Below are 15,803 nucleotides of genomic sequence, written 5' to 3' on the forward strand. Positions count from 1 at the left end.
GGGACCCGTGCTTGTGGAAGGCGGAGGCGATACAGGAAAATATAGTGGCGGCTGGGGACCGAGTATGGACACCCGGCCGCCGCCGGCATGAGGTTGCGAAAAGCTTCCGCCTCCACGAGCATAAAAAGCAAAAAGCTGCCCAGAAATCTGGCAGTTTAGTGTTGCAGCCTGTGGCTGGGTGGGAGGCTGCCTGCATACTTGCACTTTCATTCCAAGGAATGTAGTAGGGACAACTGAACACTGCAGTTGGACAAGGACGTGGACGGTGATTGTTGCAAGTCTGCAACGACAGGTGCATGGCGGGAGGCATCTTCGCATGCACCAAGCATCACTTATGATGGGCACACTTTTAGGCAGTGACGTGGGAGTCAGAGATGCTTCCAGAGGTCTTCCCCATGCTGTTCCCATGACTTTTCAGCACTGTATGCATGTGTCTGATGATGTGCCACGCACCACATGGCCAGATAAGGTTGTAAAATGTTAAAATGACATTTCCCGGTGAATGTATTTGTCTTGGTTGAAAGCAGTGCAAAAGTGCAAAAACGCATGAAAAACGCTACGTGTGAACATAGCCCAAGGTATGGAGGAGTATTTTTGTTTTTGGTTATTTATTTTGCTTTATATACATTGTACATGTCATGGAAAGTATGTTCCTTAACATATTTCCCAGGAAAATACATTTTGGTTTCGTTTTGGTATGTTTTATTGTGAGTCCGTAAAAGTGGCGTAATACTCTGACCACGTTGTTGACAGAAGTGACCTGGGAGTCAGAAATGCTTCCAGGGGTCTTCCCCATGCTGTCCCCATGTCATTTGAGCACTGTTCCTGTAAAGATGTGCGGTTGTGGATTTTAATAATTATTCCTTCCGACCATGGTGAACAGCAATTCCAGGTAAATGTCCAACAGGCAATTCTCTTAGTCCAAGAGTTTACAACCTGGGATCAGTAGTTCCACTGCCCCGTACCAGGTGATATCCACTGTCCCCCAACTTTTGGTTGGCCCACAGCTTTTTGTATCTCCCGCCGGTATATTGGCAGTCACAGCATATGCTCCTTCGGATGATGGATATCACGACCGCAGCCCGTGATACCACCCAGCTCTCCGTCCGACTAGTAATGAATCTTCTCTTTCTCCTGCACAGGGTTCAGCCCCCTGAATCGGCAGAAGAGCTCACCCCTCCCTCCCCCAGCTAGTTGTGCCTTAGTGGAGATATTTTCTCAGGTGGAACCCATCCCCTGGGTTTGCATGGGAGATGACCTGTGGTGACGGAGAGAACAATGGCCCAAGGTCTCGGAGATATGGTCTCTAAATGGAATAGATACCTGAGGTTGAACTGATGAGAAAACAACATGGCATGAATTGGCTCTCTATGCCTTGGAGGTCCTGGCCTGCCCTGCCGCTAGTGTTTTTTGTTAGAGTTGGTTTTTAGTGCCGCTGGTGGAATTACAACCAATAGGCGCATCCGCCTGTCAACTGAAAATGCTAACAGGCTGACTCTTATAAAAATGAACAAGGGCTGGATTGGGCCAGACTCCTCAACACCACCGAATGACAGCAGCGTAACATAAACTCAAATCCAGTGTCTTTTCTTGGGATGTGTATTCCCATGCACCTCTTCACACCCATACATGGGTATATGCTTCATGATTTAGTCTATTTGCTCTTGTCCTCCTCCTTCTCCGCATCCTCATTCTCCACCACCATATCACCACCATATGTACCATATCAACGTATATACGTCTCTTGCAAGGGACATTGGAGTTCCTCCAAATTTTTGCCCGCCGTTGCTTCACTACATAGGCAAACAGTATGGGAGACACACTTCTTAATAATGGGAACATTGTTTTCAGGAGGCCTTCTGACTTCTACGTCTCTTGCAAGGGGTATTGGAGTCCCTCCAAATTTGTGACAGCCATTGCAGTCACTGCATAGGCAAACAGTATGGGAGACCCTCTCCTTTCTAATGAGAACCTGTTGTACTTGTTACTGTGGCACTGCTCTATGTGTTTTTAAATTGTTAGAAGGGTTTGTCCTAAATTTTGACAGCCGTTGGACTCACTGCATACCCTATAACTGAATAGCAGACCCTCTCATTTCTAATGGGAACATGTCATACCTTGTTACTGTGGTCCAGCTTTATGTGTCTTTAAATTGTTAGTAGGGTTTGTCCTAAATTTTGGCAGCAGTTGGACTCACTGCATACCCTATAACTGAATAGCAGACCCTCTCATTTCTAATGGGAACATGTCATACTTGTCACTGTGGCCCAGATGTATGTGTGTTTAAATTGTTAGTGGGGTTTTTCCTAAATTTTGGCAGCCGTTTCACTCACTGCATACCCTATAACTGAATAGTAGAGCCTCTCCTTTCTAATGGGAACATGTCATACTCGTTACTGTTGCCCTGCTCTATGTGTTTTTAAATTGTTAGTGGGGTTTTTCCCAAATTTTGGCAGCCCTTGCAGTCACAGCATGGGCATTACCACTATAGGAGACCCGCTCCTTTATAATGGGAACATTTTTTTTTTACTGAGACTGTTTTCTATGTCTCTTCAAAGGGGTATTGGGTTGCGTCCAAATTTTTGGTAGCCGTTGCAGTCACTGCATACGCAATAACAGTATAGGAGACCCACTCATTAATAATGGGAACATCAAAGCATAGCCAGCTGATGACTTTCTAACAATAGCGAGGGCCGACTACTGGCCCTTTAAGAATAGTAAGGGCCACCTGATGGCCCTATAAAAATAAGTTTTGTGACTTTCAGAGTCCCTCCTTCATAAATGAAACAGGATGTGCCTGATTAGGTTGTAAAATGTTAAAATGACCATTTCCCGGTGAATGTATTTATCTTGTTTGAAAGCAATGCGAAAGTGCAAAAACGCATCAAAAATGCTATGTGTGAACATAGTCCAAGGTGTGGAGGAGCATTTTTGTTTTTGTATATTTGTTTTGCCTTATATACAAGTCATTTCCCTGGAAAGGATGTTCCTTAACATATTTCCCTGGAAAATCCATTTTGGTTTCGTTTTTGTATGTTTTATTGTCAGTCCGTAAGAGTGATGTAATACTCAGACAATATTGTTGACAGCAGTGACCTGGGAGTCAGAAATGCTTCCAGAGGTCTTCCCCATGATGTTCCCATGTCATTTGAGCAGTGTTCCCATCGATTTGGGCAATTTTTAGGCCCTCTGCAGACCGCCGGGGGGAGCCGCCTGAAAAATGTTCGAGTTTCCCATAGACTTACATTGAGCTCGTTACTCGGACTGAGCACTCGAGTATTCCAATGTGCTCGATCCGAGCAATGAGTACCTGAGCATTTTAGTGCTTGCTCATCACTAGTAATAACATATTACAATATGACTCTGCCATAAAAATATGGAACAGCCTGAATCTCTGAAGAATATAGCCCCATAATATAATCATAGATCACCGTGTTTAGAACAGATGAGTAGCTTCTAATTTGTCTGTTTGTAGATAAAAGAAGTTCTTGCAGCTCCTCGTCCTGGTAATCAAATTTCTCCCCAAATAGCACAGAACTGATGATGTTTCCCACAGCGCAGCCGATGGTCATTACCGGGTTAAAGGGCTTTCCTGTGGAGAGAAAGCAAGAACATCATGAAGTGACCTCCACTTATCATCCTACTCTACTCATTCTTTGGAACATTCATACTTAGAGGCTGGTCCAACATGGCATAATAAAGTCACAGGGCAGATAGTGGCAGGGAGTAGATGCTGAGACATCCACAGAGGTATTGAAGGACTACCAAAATCCAAGAGTCACTTTAGGTGCAGCCAGAATCTGGTAGAGCTCCCCACAGCCTTGGTATAAGGACTGCTCAGGTGAAGCTAACAGTTTATTCAGTACCACCGCATTGTCTGTGGTCAACTTAAAGCGAATTCCCAGTACAATGTTAGTGGTCGCAGTCAGCAGTTGCACATCTGCAGAATGCATCTCTATGATCAGTGCAGGAAAAAGACAGGAAGCTTAATTCTCAGTGTTCAGCTTCCTACTACAGACATCATGGAGTCTAATAAAAAATAATAAAGTCTAAGCAGTGCAGATAGTGGTAGTGTCATGGGTGTGTCAGAGGTGACAGACAGTCGCCCTGCAGTTGGTTGCAGGAGATCTCTGCGTTTGGCATTACAGACATCTTCTTAGAGGCTGTCTCTAGGACCCAGCGGCTACCTCCCTCTGGCTAATTAACACCTTGCCTGGGTGTATAAATACCTGTTGTGTTTCAGAGGGAGATGCTGGCGATATTCATTACTACCTGTGAAAACTTTAGCTAGAGCAGTACTTCATCCTCTCTGGAGCTTGAGGATGTCTGCTCATTTGTCTGGAGTTCATCAAAAGCTAAGCAATTTCCCCCTATTTGTCCATGCCTGTTGTTCATAGTGTTTAGTGGAGATCGACTAGTGCTCATATCCTCCCTTCCCTAGTATCAGGGAGATATTGATGTCAGAAAAATGTTCTTCCATATTTCCCTGACATGGATATTGACAATTTCTCCCTTTTGTGAGTACCAAACTGTCTCCATAAAAATCTCAGCACTAAGCCCCAATTAACACAGCCCAGAGATGACAATCTACAGTGTCTTCCTTCAAATTATCACCCACAGCCAAAATAGGTTACACAAACAAATGTCAGCCAAGAGGTGTCACCAAGCTACTTAGAATGTGAGCCTCTTGTCCCTGGGAGTAATTAGTGGCAGGATTGCAATAATTTGTCTGTAACTGGGAAGGTTTGCTTTCCCGAGCTTAAAAAAGAGATCTCCAGCCACATCGACTCCGATATGAAATATGGAATAACTGATGTTCTGTAATTCTGACAATAATGGGACCCATATTTTTGGTGGCGGGGACAGCTAAGAAACAAGATGCTCAGTATTTCATAGGCTTAGGCCTCTCTGGAGAACTGTAGCGCAAAAACCCCAGAATAGCAGACTGCAACTATGCGATGTGTGGTCTCTAAATGAAGGTAAAATCCTAACAGGAATAATGGCATCGTTGGCAAGCTTCTGCGATCAACGAGCGATGAGTTATCGCAGAAGTTAGCATTTTTAATAAAAATGTACAGGCTAGAGACCAGCCCACATGATGTCACCATAAATGGCGTGTGGGCAAATCTCCCCTTAGGTATAAGAGAACCCATGGAGAGTACTGGAGCACTCATTGCCAGGGGGGTATAAGGATTATACGCAGCGGGTCGCGTTCGATAAACCTAAAAAAACTGGGGAGTCCCTCCTCCACCTATATTGAATCATCTCCGCGATCGTGTAGCGTAAGTAGTCTTCTTTTATCCTGTTTATTTTATGTAACTGCTTATGTATTTTAATGTTTCCTTTGTAACATCCTTGTATATGTTTTTTTCTTAAACATTGCCTCCCTTTTGGATTAAATATAAAATGTAATAGTTCTGTTTCTTTTGTCCTGTAATCATTCCCTTCTCCGAAGCCATATACACTACCAATACGTAGGCATCTGGCCAGGCCTGTATTATATTCCCAACTCGGCTGGTGGTGGCAGAGAATAATAATAATTGGGTTATCGTGAAGCTGACAGTAACGGTACGGGGCGTAAACACGGATTCCATGTGTTGGAATCCCGAGGTGTGACGCCATAGTCTCACTAGTCGCTTGCCGATATCCATGTAGCGAGTAGTCTGGATGGTGTGCTCGTGATTCTGGACGAAATACTGACAGTGTGATGGCAACGGCAAGATATTGCGTGATCTCCCCGGTGTCGTCCCTGTGGAGTTCCTGACACCAAGCCTTAGTCATACGCCAGGGCAAGGCGGCGATTGGTGAAGAGCCAATACAGGGACGTTAGGGGAGACAGGGTGATGCTAGATCAACCTAGGAGGTCTCCACTTTACCCGTTTCCATAGAGTCTGTGCTCCCTTTCCCTCTTCCCTTTGTGTTGCACTAAGTCTTTCCCACACCTTGCGTGACATTATCGCTGGCTGAGCACATTTTGAAAAAGAAAAAAAAAGAAAAAAAAAAGACTGACATTTTTTTTTCCTCTATGTGTTTTTGGGCATGGACTTTTTTTTTTCCTTTCTCCTTTGGTATGGGTACTGTTGCAGAGCTCGCAGAGCAGTTTCTCTGTCTGTCCCTGTAGGTGAATGACCTCTGCTGTGAGGTTCAGTAGCAACATCAGCGGCTACTGGTCGCTAATGTGGGGGTCTCTGCAGGTAGGCTTGCCCGGCCTGAAACCAAGGTTGTGACACGCCCCCTGGGCCGTGGGGTACCCGGTGCCGGGCCGGTAGATGCTGGGGGTTGTAGTCACAGTGGCGGTGACCCGGTCCGTGACCCAGGGCGGTCAATCCAAGGGAAATTATATGTATAGGTTTTATTAAAGAGTCCGACTACGCCACCTGTGGAATGCGGCTAAAGGGGGGGCCGCCGCTGCGGAACAGTCCTCTGAAGCTGGTGGTATTGCAGCAAGGATGTTATGACTCCCCACAGGAAGAGCTGGCTTCAGGGCAGGGTGTGGATGTTGGTGGTTGTGCAGGGTGTCGTACTGCAGTAATAACCACAGAGTCAGTATAGTTCAGTCCCAGGGTCTTTACTGATGACAATTAGGCAAGCCTGGATTTGGGTACTGGCTAGAGGTAAGAGTCCGGTCAGCCTGGAAGCAAACATAGAGTCCTTCTTGCCAGGTGAAGTTGTAGGCCTCCCCTTCTCACTGTACTCTTTGGCTCTGCTGCTTGTAGCTGTGCTGTGGCCCACGTCCCTGAGTGTAACGTTCTGTGCTCACCCGTATGGGTTGCAGCTTGGGCCTTACTCATGCGTTGCTTCCACATAGCGGTGCTGGTCCCTCTGTGCTGCTGAGCCTCCGGGCGTCTGATGGGGCCAGGAGACCTTCAATCTCCTGCCCTACAGTATCTGCTACTGGGCCTTCAGTGACCCCACATCCTCGGACTCCGGTGTCCGGTCCTCTGTGTTTCTCTTGCTAGGACGAGCTACCTCAGCTCCAATCCCTAACTCTTGTCTCCTCGACGTCCTAAACTCAACTCTTCACACTAAGACTAACTAACCCCGCCCCCAGATCCCAGTTGCCAAGGGGAGGGGACTCCCCTTTCTGGTCTGGAGCCAGGAAAGTGTTGCATGTTTAGTATCCCTGACTAGGGGATCCCTGCTTGCTTCCAGGCATGGCATTACCTCTATTTAGGGAGGCAAAGCCACTGTGGCAACCAGACCCCTCGAGTGACACAGTTGCCCTCCCGGATAGGTTTTCAGGAGGAAGGGACAAGTTTTTTATTTTCAAGGAGGCCTGCAAACTGTATTTTAAACTTCGTCCTTACTCCTCCAAATATGAGGAGCAACGGTTTAGTATTGTAATCTCTCTACTGCAGGGAGATCCTCAGTCATGGGCGTTTTCTTTACCGCAGGACTTGGTTTGTCTCCAGTCTGTGGAGGGGTTTTTCAGGGCTCTGGCCCTCATCTATGATGACCCTGACCGAGTCGCCTTGGCTGAGTCTATGCTACTTCACCTTCAGCAGGGTAATCGGTCAGTGGAGGTGTACAGTTCGGAATTCGGTAGATGGGCAACGGATTCCAAATGGAATGACTCAGCCCTTAGAAGTCAATTTTGTGAGGGACTTACTGAAAGGTTGAAAGATGCCTTGGCAGTATATGAAACCCTTCTGTCCTTGGAGGCTGCCATGTCATTGGCCATACGTCTTGATAGATGGCTACGGGATAGATGGGTGAGACCACCTTCTCTGGAGCCTTCTTGTCGGGGTTGTGTACCTCTGCCAGGGGAGCAATCTGGCGTTGAGCCAGTACTGGGGAAGGTGGAGGAACTCATGCAATTTGGGGGTGTCTCTACATCATACATCTCTCCGGAGATTTGCAGGAAAATAGGTGTATGTTTTTTTGTGGGAAAAAGGGTCATTTTGTTGGGACCTGTCTGCAATTCCTAAGCAAAAGGAGGCTCGATTACCTCTTGGTAGTCTGGAGTTGGATAAACAAGGGGTGCATTTGTTAACAACCTGCAATTTCCGCTTTGTCCTGTCAGCAGAGGTGGTGCTAGAGAGCAAAGCCGAGAAAATTTCTGTGCTTGTTGACAGTGGAGCCGGAGTCAGCATGGTTGATGCTGAGTTTGTAAAAACTCATTGGCTTGCTTGCTGTGCTTTAGCTGAACCTATTTCCAACTTTGCCATTGACTTGGTGTCACTTGCACAGAAAGCATTTACTCAGATTGTACATAATGTAAAACTGAGGGTGGGGTCAGTTCATTGTGAAATAATCCCTTGCTATGTCCTGGACAATCTTCCCACACCGATTGTTTAGGGTATTCCTTGGCTTGTTAAACATAATCCATTGGTGGATTGGCAAACCGGGGAGATTATTGAATGGGGACATTGCTGCCATGAAAACTGTTTAGATATTTCCCTTGCTACTGTCTCTACGGAAATATTACCGGCTTTTCTGTCTGGTTTTAAGGACGTTTTTTCTGAGAGGGAGTGTCAGGATTTGCCTACTCATCGAGCTTATGACTGTCCTATTAATCTGACCCCTGGATTGAAACTACCAGAATCCAGACTGTATAATCTTTCTGGCCCTGAGAGACAAGCCATGAAGGATTTCATTGCGGAGAGTCTGGAGAAGGGACATATCAGACCCTCATCTTCGCCCATGGCGGCAGGGTTCTTCTTTGTGAAGAAAAAAGATGGCGGTCTACGTCCCTGTTTAGATTTCCGGGAATTAAATCAAATTACCATCCGTGATCCATATCCTCTTCCTCTGATTCCTGATTTGTTCAGCCAGGTTGTAGGAGCTAAGGTATTCTCCAAGTTGGATTTAAGGGGGGCCTACAATTTGGTTAGAATCAGAGAAGGGGACAAATGGAAAACAGCGTTCAATACCCCAGAAGGGGTTTGACCAATGCATCTGTGGTATTCCAGCATTTCATAAATTATATTTTCCATCATTTGGTGGGGAGGTATCCAACCAATAACCATTTCACTCTGCTCTGTGTTCAATAGTGGTGTTCTGCGGTCCCCTATTAATTGGGACAGGAAGGTCGAGGGAGAGGATGTGGGTGTTTGTTGTGGCACAATTTCAGCTTGCCCACGGCCTCAGTCTCTGCATGCACCATCACAATCACGTCCAGTTCCCCGTCCCTTGCCACATGCCTTGCCCATTTTAAATGCAGGACAATATCTTCCACGCTCACTACAAATGACTGAATTGGGAGCGAACTTATATGTGATCCATGTGACGGACAAACCACAGTTTTAAATACCTGGCCTGTAGGTAACTATTTTTAACAGCAAACTGGTATCAATAACTTGATACAAAATTGAAACAAAATTTTAATGGAGGCCATAAATAGCAGAATTTTCAACGCAATTATATGTGATCCATGTGACGGGCAAACAACAGTTTTAAATAGCTGGCCTGTAGGTAACTAATTGTAAAGCGCTGCGGAATATGTTGGCGCTATATAAATAAAAATTATTATTATTATTAACAGCGCCGACCTCGTGTCAATAAGTTCGCTGACACACTGCAACAAAATTTTAATGGAGGCCAGCAATATTTTCAGCGCATTTATATGTGATCCATGTGACGGACAAACCACAGTTTTAAATAGCTGACCTGTAGGTAACTATTTTTAACAGCAAACTGGTGTCAATAACTTTGCTGACACACTGAAGCAAAATTTTAATTGAGGCCAGAAATGGCAGAATTTTCAGCGCAATTATATGTGATCCGTGTCATGGACAAACCACAGTTTTAAATAGCTGGCCAGAGGTAACTATTTTTAACAGCAAACTGGTGTCAATAAGTTCACTGACACACTGCAACAAAATTTCAATGGAGGCCAGATATGGCAATATTTTCAGCGCAATTATATGTGATCCGTGTGACGGACAAACCACAGTTTTAAATAGCTGAATTTTTAGCGCTGTAATATAGAAAGGACCTGGCTGTATTCTGCAGTGCCAACAAGCAAATGGAGCAGAAAAACGGTGTTCTCTGGAATGCTTTTTAAGCAAATAATCAAGATTAGGATAAAAAAAAAATATTCCTGGCCCCTGATACCTGGGGCTATTTCTACAAATATCTGTAAAATCAGCAGCAGTCAGTACTGGAATGGACCCTCTTGCTATGTGCACTGCAGTCTGCTATATGCCCTGCCTGCCTATATACACTGCCTGCCTGATATCTCTGCATCTGGATTAGTCCTCAGAAGGACTGTTAGTTGAGATGGATATGTGTCTCTAATATAGTTTGGTATACCTACACTAACTAGAAACAAGCAAATCTCTCCCTGACACAGCAGCAGCACCTCTCCCTACACTGTCTGCTCCGGAGTGACTGTGACGAGCATGGCGGTGCCAGGTCTGATATAGACCTGATGACGCTGTGCAGCCAGCCAATCACTGTAATGCCACAACCAACATGGCTACGACATTACAGTGAGTGGCAGGCAATCCCTGCATGTTTATTGGCTCTGAAAAGAGCGCCAAACATGCAGGGAGGTGACCCGAGCTCCCGCAAAGCAACCCCGGAAATACTCAGCGAGCGCCGAGCATTTGGAGTAGTGAGATGCTCGGGCGATGTAGCATCGGCGTCTCTGCCCCGTTCTAGGCAGAGACGCCGTCCCTCTCACCTCCCCGCTCCTGGCGCGGCGTCCTCCAGCGCTGCTCTCCCCGCTGCTTCCGGCACGCGCTCCTTCCCCGGCAGTGTGCTTAGGGCGCGCGCGCGCGCGCTTCCCCTCTCTTAGAGGGACCGCGCGCGCCGTCCTAAGGAGTCCCCGGCCAATTGCCGGAGGACCTCCCATATAAAAGGCACCTCCTCCAAAATGGAGGTGCCCGAGCAATGTTGTAGCACTGTTCACTACTCTGCTTCAGCCCTCAGGTCCCGTTGCCAGTTACCTGCCAGATACCTGCCAGATTCCTGCCAGTCTGCTGTCTAATTCCTGCCTGATATCCTGCTACCTGTCTGCTAGCCTGAGGTCCGATGGTCTGCCTTACTACTCCTGTCAGTCTGTCTAAGGACCAGCTTGCCCGCTCACCTGGGAGCGCACATCAACTACCTGCCTGCTTGCCTGAGGTCCGACGGTCTGCCTTCCAACTCTTGTCAGTCTGTCTATGGACCAGCTTGCCCGCTCACCTGGGAGCGCACATCTGCTACCTGCCTGCTAGCCTACCTGGAGGCTCTGCCGTCACGTGCTGTGACCACCTGCCTGTCCAGTGACTCCTGCCTGCTCACCTGGGAGCGCTCATCTGCTGCCTGTCTGCTAGCCTACCTGGAGGCTCTGCCGTCACGTGCTGTGACCACCCGCCTGTCCAGAGACTTCTGCCCGCTCACCTGGGAGCGCTCATCTGCCGCCTGTCTGTTGGTCTTCCTGGAGGCTCCGCCGTCACATGCTGTGACCACCCGTTTATCCAGAGACTCTCGCCTGCTCACCTAGGAGCTCACGTCTACCATCAGCCGCCACAGGTCGTACCAACCTTTTACCCAGAGACTGCCCCGGTCACTTGCCGTGACCATCTGCCCGTTCACCCAGAGACTGCCCCGGTCACTTGCCGTGACCATCTGCCCGTTCACCCAGAGACTGCCCCGGTCACTTGCCGTGACCATCTGCCCGTTCATCCAGAGACTGCCCCGGTCACTTGCCGTGACCTCCTGCCCGTTCTTCTAGAGACTGTCCCGGTCACCTGCTGTGACTGCCTGCCTGGTCACCACCCGCTCCCTTACAAGGACCGCCCCCTTGTATAGTAGCTCAGAGGTTCCGCCTCCCAGACCCGTTACAGTTTGCTCGGGCCATGGAACCCAGTGGCACCCAAGCTCCCTCGCTCTCGGACCTGTGTCATGAACTGTCCCGTCAGAGGTCCCAACAGGAGTCCATCCTGGGTCACCTGCGGAATGTCAATTCTCGCCTGGACACTCTGACTGCTCTGCCTGCAACCACCGCCAGTGCCATGACTCGCAATCCGGCAGCTCCACTGCCCACTAATAACATGGTATCCTACCCCGGACCCCGGCTTTCTGCACCTCCTCGTTTCGGAGGCGACTCCGCCCAGGCTCGGGGCTTCATAAATCAGTGCACCCTGCACTTTGAACTCCTGTCTCACCAGTTTAACTCCGACAGGGCCAAAATTGCCTTCATCATGTCCCATCTCACCGGAGAGGCCCTGGCCTGGCTAAATCCTCTATGGGAGAGAGGAGACCCCCTGGTGTCCGACTTGCCTGCCTTTCTCACGGCTTTCCGGAAAGTCTTCGACGAACCCGGACGGAAGACCTCATCCGCATCATCTCTGCTACGCCTCCGTCAGGGAAGTCTCACCGTGGGCCAATATGCCATACGGTTCCATACCCTTGCCTCGGAGCTGGCCTGGGATAATGACGCTCTGGTTTCCGTCTTCTGGGAGGGTCTGTCCGGCCATATAAAAGATGAACTTGCCGGTCGGGATATTCCTACCACTCTCGATGACCTAATAACTCTTGCCACCCGGATTGACCTGCGGTTCCAGGAGCGTGCCAAAGAGGTCACCCGTGAGAGGAGGTTTCCACGTCTAGCTCCTACTTTTCAGAAACCCGTCACTCCCTCCGTCTCTCCTCAGCTACACTCTCCTGAGCCTATGCAGGTCGACCAGACCAAGATGGTCGGTTCTCGCCAAGAATCTAGCCGAGCCGAGGGAAGCTGTTTCTATTGTGGCAGTATGAAGCACTTCATCCGTTCCTGCCTGGAAAAGCCGGGAAACGCCAGTGTCTAGGACCACTCGGAGAGGTCGTCCTAGACAAAAGTAAGCCTTCTCCGTCTTTGACCTTACCGGTCTCTATTGCTTGGGGAGAAAACCGTCTCTTTGAACTCGCCCATCTGGATTCTGGAGCTGCTGGAAACCTCATCTCCCAGTCTCTGGTAGAGAGATACCATATTCCCACCAAGTCCCTGGCTGAACCATTGTCAGTCGCCTCCGTGGATGGAAGACTTCTCTCGGAGACCATCCTGCTCGTCACCGAACCCATAACCCTGCAGGTGGGAATGCTGCACTCTGAGGAGATCTCATTCCATGTGCTGTCCGGACTTTCTCACTCCCTGTTGCTAGGTCTACCTTGGCTCCAGACACATGAACCCGTATTGAACTGGCGGTCCGGTGAAGTACTCCGATGGGGTCCTGACTGCCATAGGACCTGCCTGGTCCCGGTCCGTCCACTTCGCCCTCAGCCTACTCCAGCTAACTTACCTGGTCTCCCGGCTCCCTACTGGCCCTATGCGGACGTCTTCGGTAAGAAGGAAGCTGAGACGTTGCCACCCCATAGGCCATACGATTGCCCGATCGACCTGGTACCTGGCACCACTCCTCCCCGTGGGCGTATCTACCCGTTGTCTGCACCCGAGACCCGAGCCATGTCTGAGTACATTGAAGAGAATCTGGCTAGGGGATTTATCCGAAAATCTACCTCCCCGGCTGGAGCCGGATTCTTCTTTGTCAAAAAGAAAGACGGCTCGCTACGTCCCTGTATTGACTACAGAGGACTCAATCTCATCACGGTAAAAAACAAATATCCCCTGCCACTCATCTCCGAATTGTTTGACCGTCTCAAGGGCGCCAGGATCTTCTCCAAGCTGGATCTACGAGGAGCGTATAATCTGGTCCGTATCCGTCAAGGAGACGAGTGGAAGACGGCATTCAATACCCGGGACGGTCACTATGAGTACCTTGTGATGCCCTTCGGTCTCTGTAATGCTCCCGCGGTCTTTCAGGAACTAGTCAACGACATCTTCCGTGACCTCCTGTACTCCTGCGTAGTGGTATGCCTGGACGATATCTTGGTCTTCTCTCCGGATCTCCCCACACACCGGAGGGATGTTCGTCAGGTCCTGCTTAGGCTTCGGCAGAACCACCTTTACGCCAAATACGAGAAGTGCCTCTTCGATCAGACCTCCCTTCCGTTCTTGGGCTATGTCATCTCCCAAACAGGTCTGCAAATGGATCCCGAGAAGCTCTCTTCCGTTCTAAAATGGCCTCGTCCTGAAGGTTTGAAGGCGATACAGCGATTCCTGGGCTTCGCTAATTATTATCGTCTTTTCATCCCACACTTCTCGTCTCGGACTGCTCCCATATCTGCACTTACCCGTAAGGGGGCTAACCCCAGAACATGGTCGCCTGAAGCCGAGGAGGCCTTCCTTTCCCTAAAGAAAGCCTTCGCTTCTGCTCCCGTCCTGCACCGTCCGGACTGTAATAAACAATTCTACCTGGAGGTTGATGCCTCCTCTTCCGGAGCCGGAGCGGTGCTCACCCAGAAGTCTTCTACTGGGAGAATGGTAACGTGCGGCTTCTTCTCCAAAATCTTCTCCTCGTCGGAGCGCAACTACTCCATTGGAGACCGGGAATTGCTAGCCATCAAATTGGCACTGGGAGAGTGGCGCTATCTGCTTGAAGGGGCTCTCTACCCGGTAATTATCTACACGGATCACAAAAGCCTGGCATATCTCCAAAATGCCCAGAGACTCAATCCTCGCCAGGCCCGGTGGTCGTTGTTTTTTGCCCGCTTCGACTTCATTCTTCATTTCCGTCCGGCGGACAAGAACGTCAAAGCTGATGCCTTGTCCCGGTCCTTCCTGTCCTCCGATCAAGAGGAGGAACCTACGCACATCATCGACTCCTCCAAGGTGATGAATGTGGCCCCCTTGGATCTGACTCGTCTTCCACCCGGTAAGACGTTCGTAGCTGTGCCAGATCGGGAGAGGGTTCTTCGCTGGGGACATTCTTCTAAACTAGCTGGCCATGCTGGCCAAAAGAAGACTTTCCAACTTATTACCCGGCATTACTGGTGGCCTACCCTGCGTAAGGACGTGGTAGACTTCGTCACTGCCTGTTCATCCTGTGCCCGTAACAAAGTTCCCCGACATCTACCTGCCGGCCATCTCCTGCCCCTTCCCGTACATGCTGCTCCTTGGCAACACATCGCTATGGACTTTATCACCGACCTTCCAGTTTCTGCCGGTTGCACTGTCATTTGGGTTGTCGCTGACCGTTTTTCTAAGATGGCCCACTTCATTCCCCTGCCTGGTCTTCCGTCTGCACCTGAGCTGGCTAAAGACTTTATCCGCCACATCTTCCGTCTCCATGGTCTGCCCCTCCACATCGTGTCGGATCGTGGGGTTCAGTTCACCTCTCTCTTCTGGAGAGCCACATGTAAGCTGCTGGACATTACCCTGGATTTCTCCTCCGCTTACCACCCTCAGTCCAATGGTCAAGTGGAGCGGATCAATCAGATCTTGTCCAGCTACCTCCGGCACTTCGTTGATGCTCACCACTCGGACTGGGTGGATCTCCTACCATGGGCCGAGTTCTCTTATAACAACCATGAGAGCGAGTCCTCTTCCAAATCCCCGTTCTTTATAGTCGGTGGCCAACATCCCCGGATTCCACTTCTTGTCTCCGTTTCTGTGGACAACCCTGCTGCGGAGTCTCTTGTCAGCGAATTTTCTACTATTTGGGAGAGCACCAGGTCCGCTCTTCTTCTCTCCTCTGAGCGGATGAAGAGATATGCTGATAAGAGACGTCTGGATCTGCCCCAATTCCGTCCGGGAGACAAGGTTTGGCTCTCATCCAAACATGTGCGGCTCAAAGTACCCTCCTACAAGTTGGGTCCTCGATTCATCGACCCCTTCGAAGTCCTCAGGCAAATTAACCCTGTGGCCTACAAATTAAAACTCCCGGCCACCCTACGGATCCCCAACTCCTTCCACGTATCTCTCCTCAAACCCGTTGTCTTTAACTTTTTTTCCAAAAATCCAGGTGCCCCTCCTGCTCCGGTTTCCGCTGATGACA

The 15,803-nt window shown here is 49.1% G+C and overlaps 1 protein-coding gene across 1 annotated transcript in view; it reads right to left on the minus strand.

Moving 5' to 3' along the window:
* The window catches only part of LOC141266086 (cytochrome P450 2C25-like), a 572,636-nt gene that overhangs the window by 312,005 nt on the left and 244,828 nt on the right, over window positions 1–15,803 (minus strand). Inside the window, exon 5 of the mRNA XM_073679992.1 lies at window positions 3,432–3,592. Coding sequence (XP_073536093.1) covers window positions 3,432–3,592 — 161 coding nt within the window. The remainder of the gene's footprint in view (window positions 1–3,431; window positions 3,593–15,803) is intronic.

This window comes from Phyllobates terribilis, unplaced genomic scaffold (assembly GCF_046119375.1).
Source record: "Phyllobates terribilis strain yellow unplaced genomic scaffold, ASM4611937v1 Scaffold_4__5_contigs__length_816908805, whole genome shotgun sequence".
NCBI lineage: Eukaryota > Metazoa > Chordata > Amphibia > Anura > Dendrobatidae > Phyllobates > Phyllobates terribilis.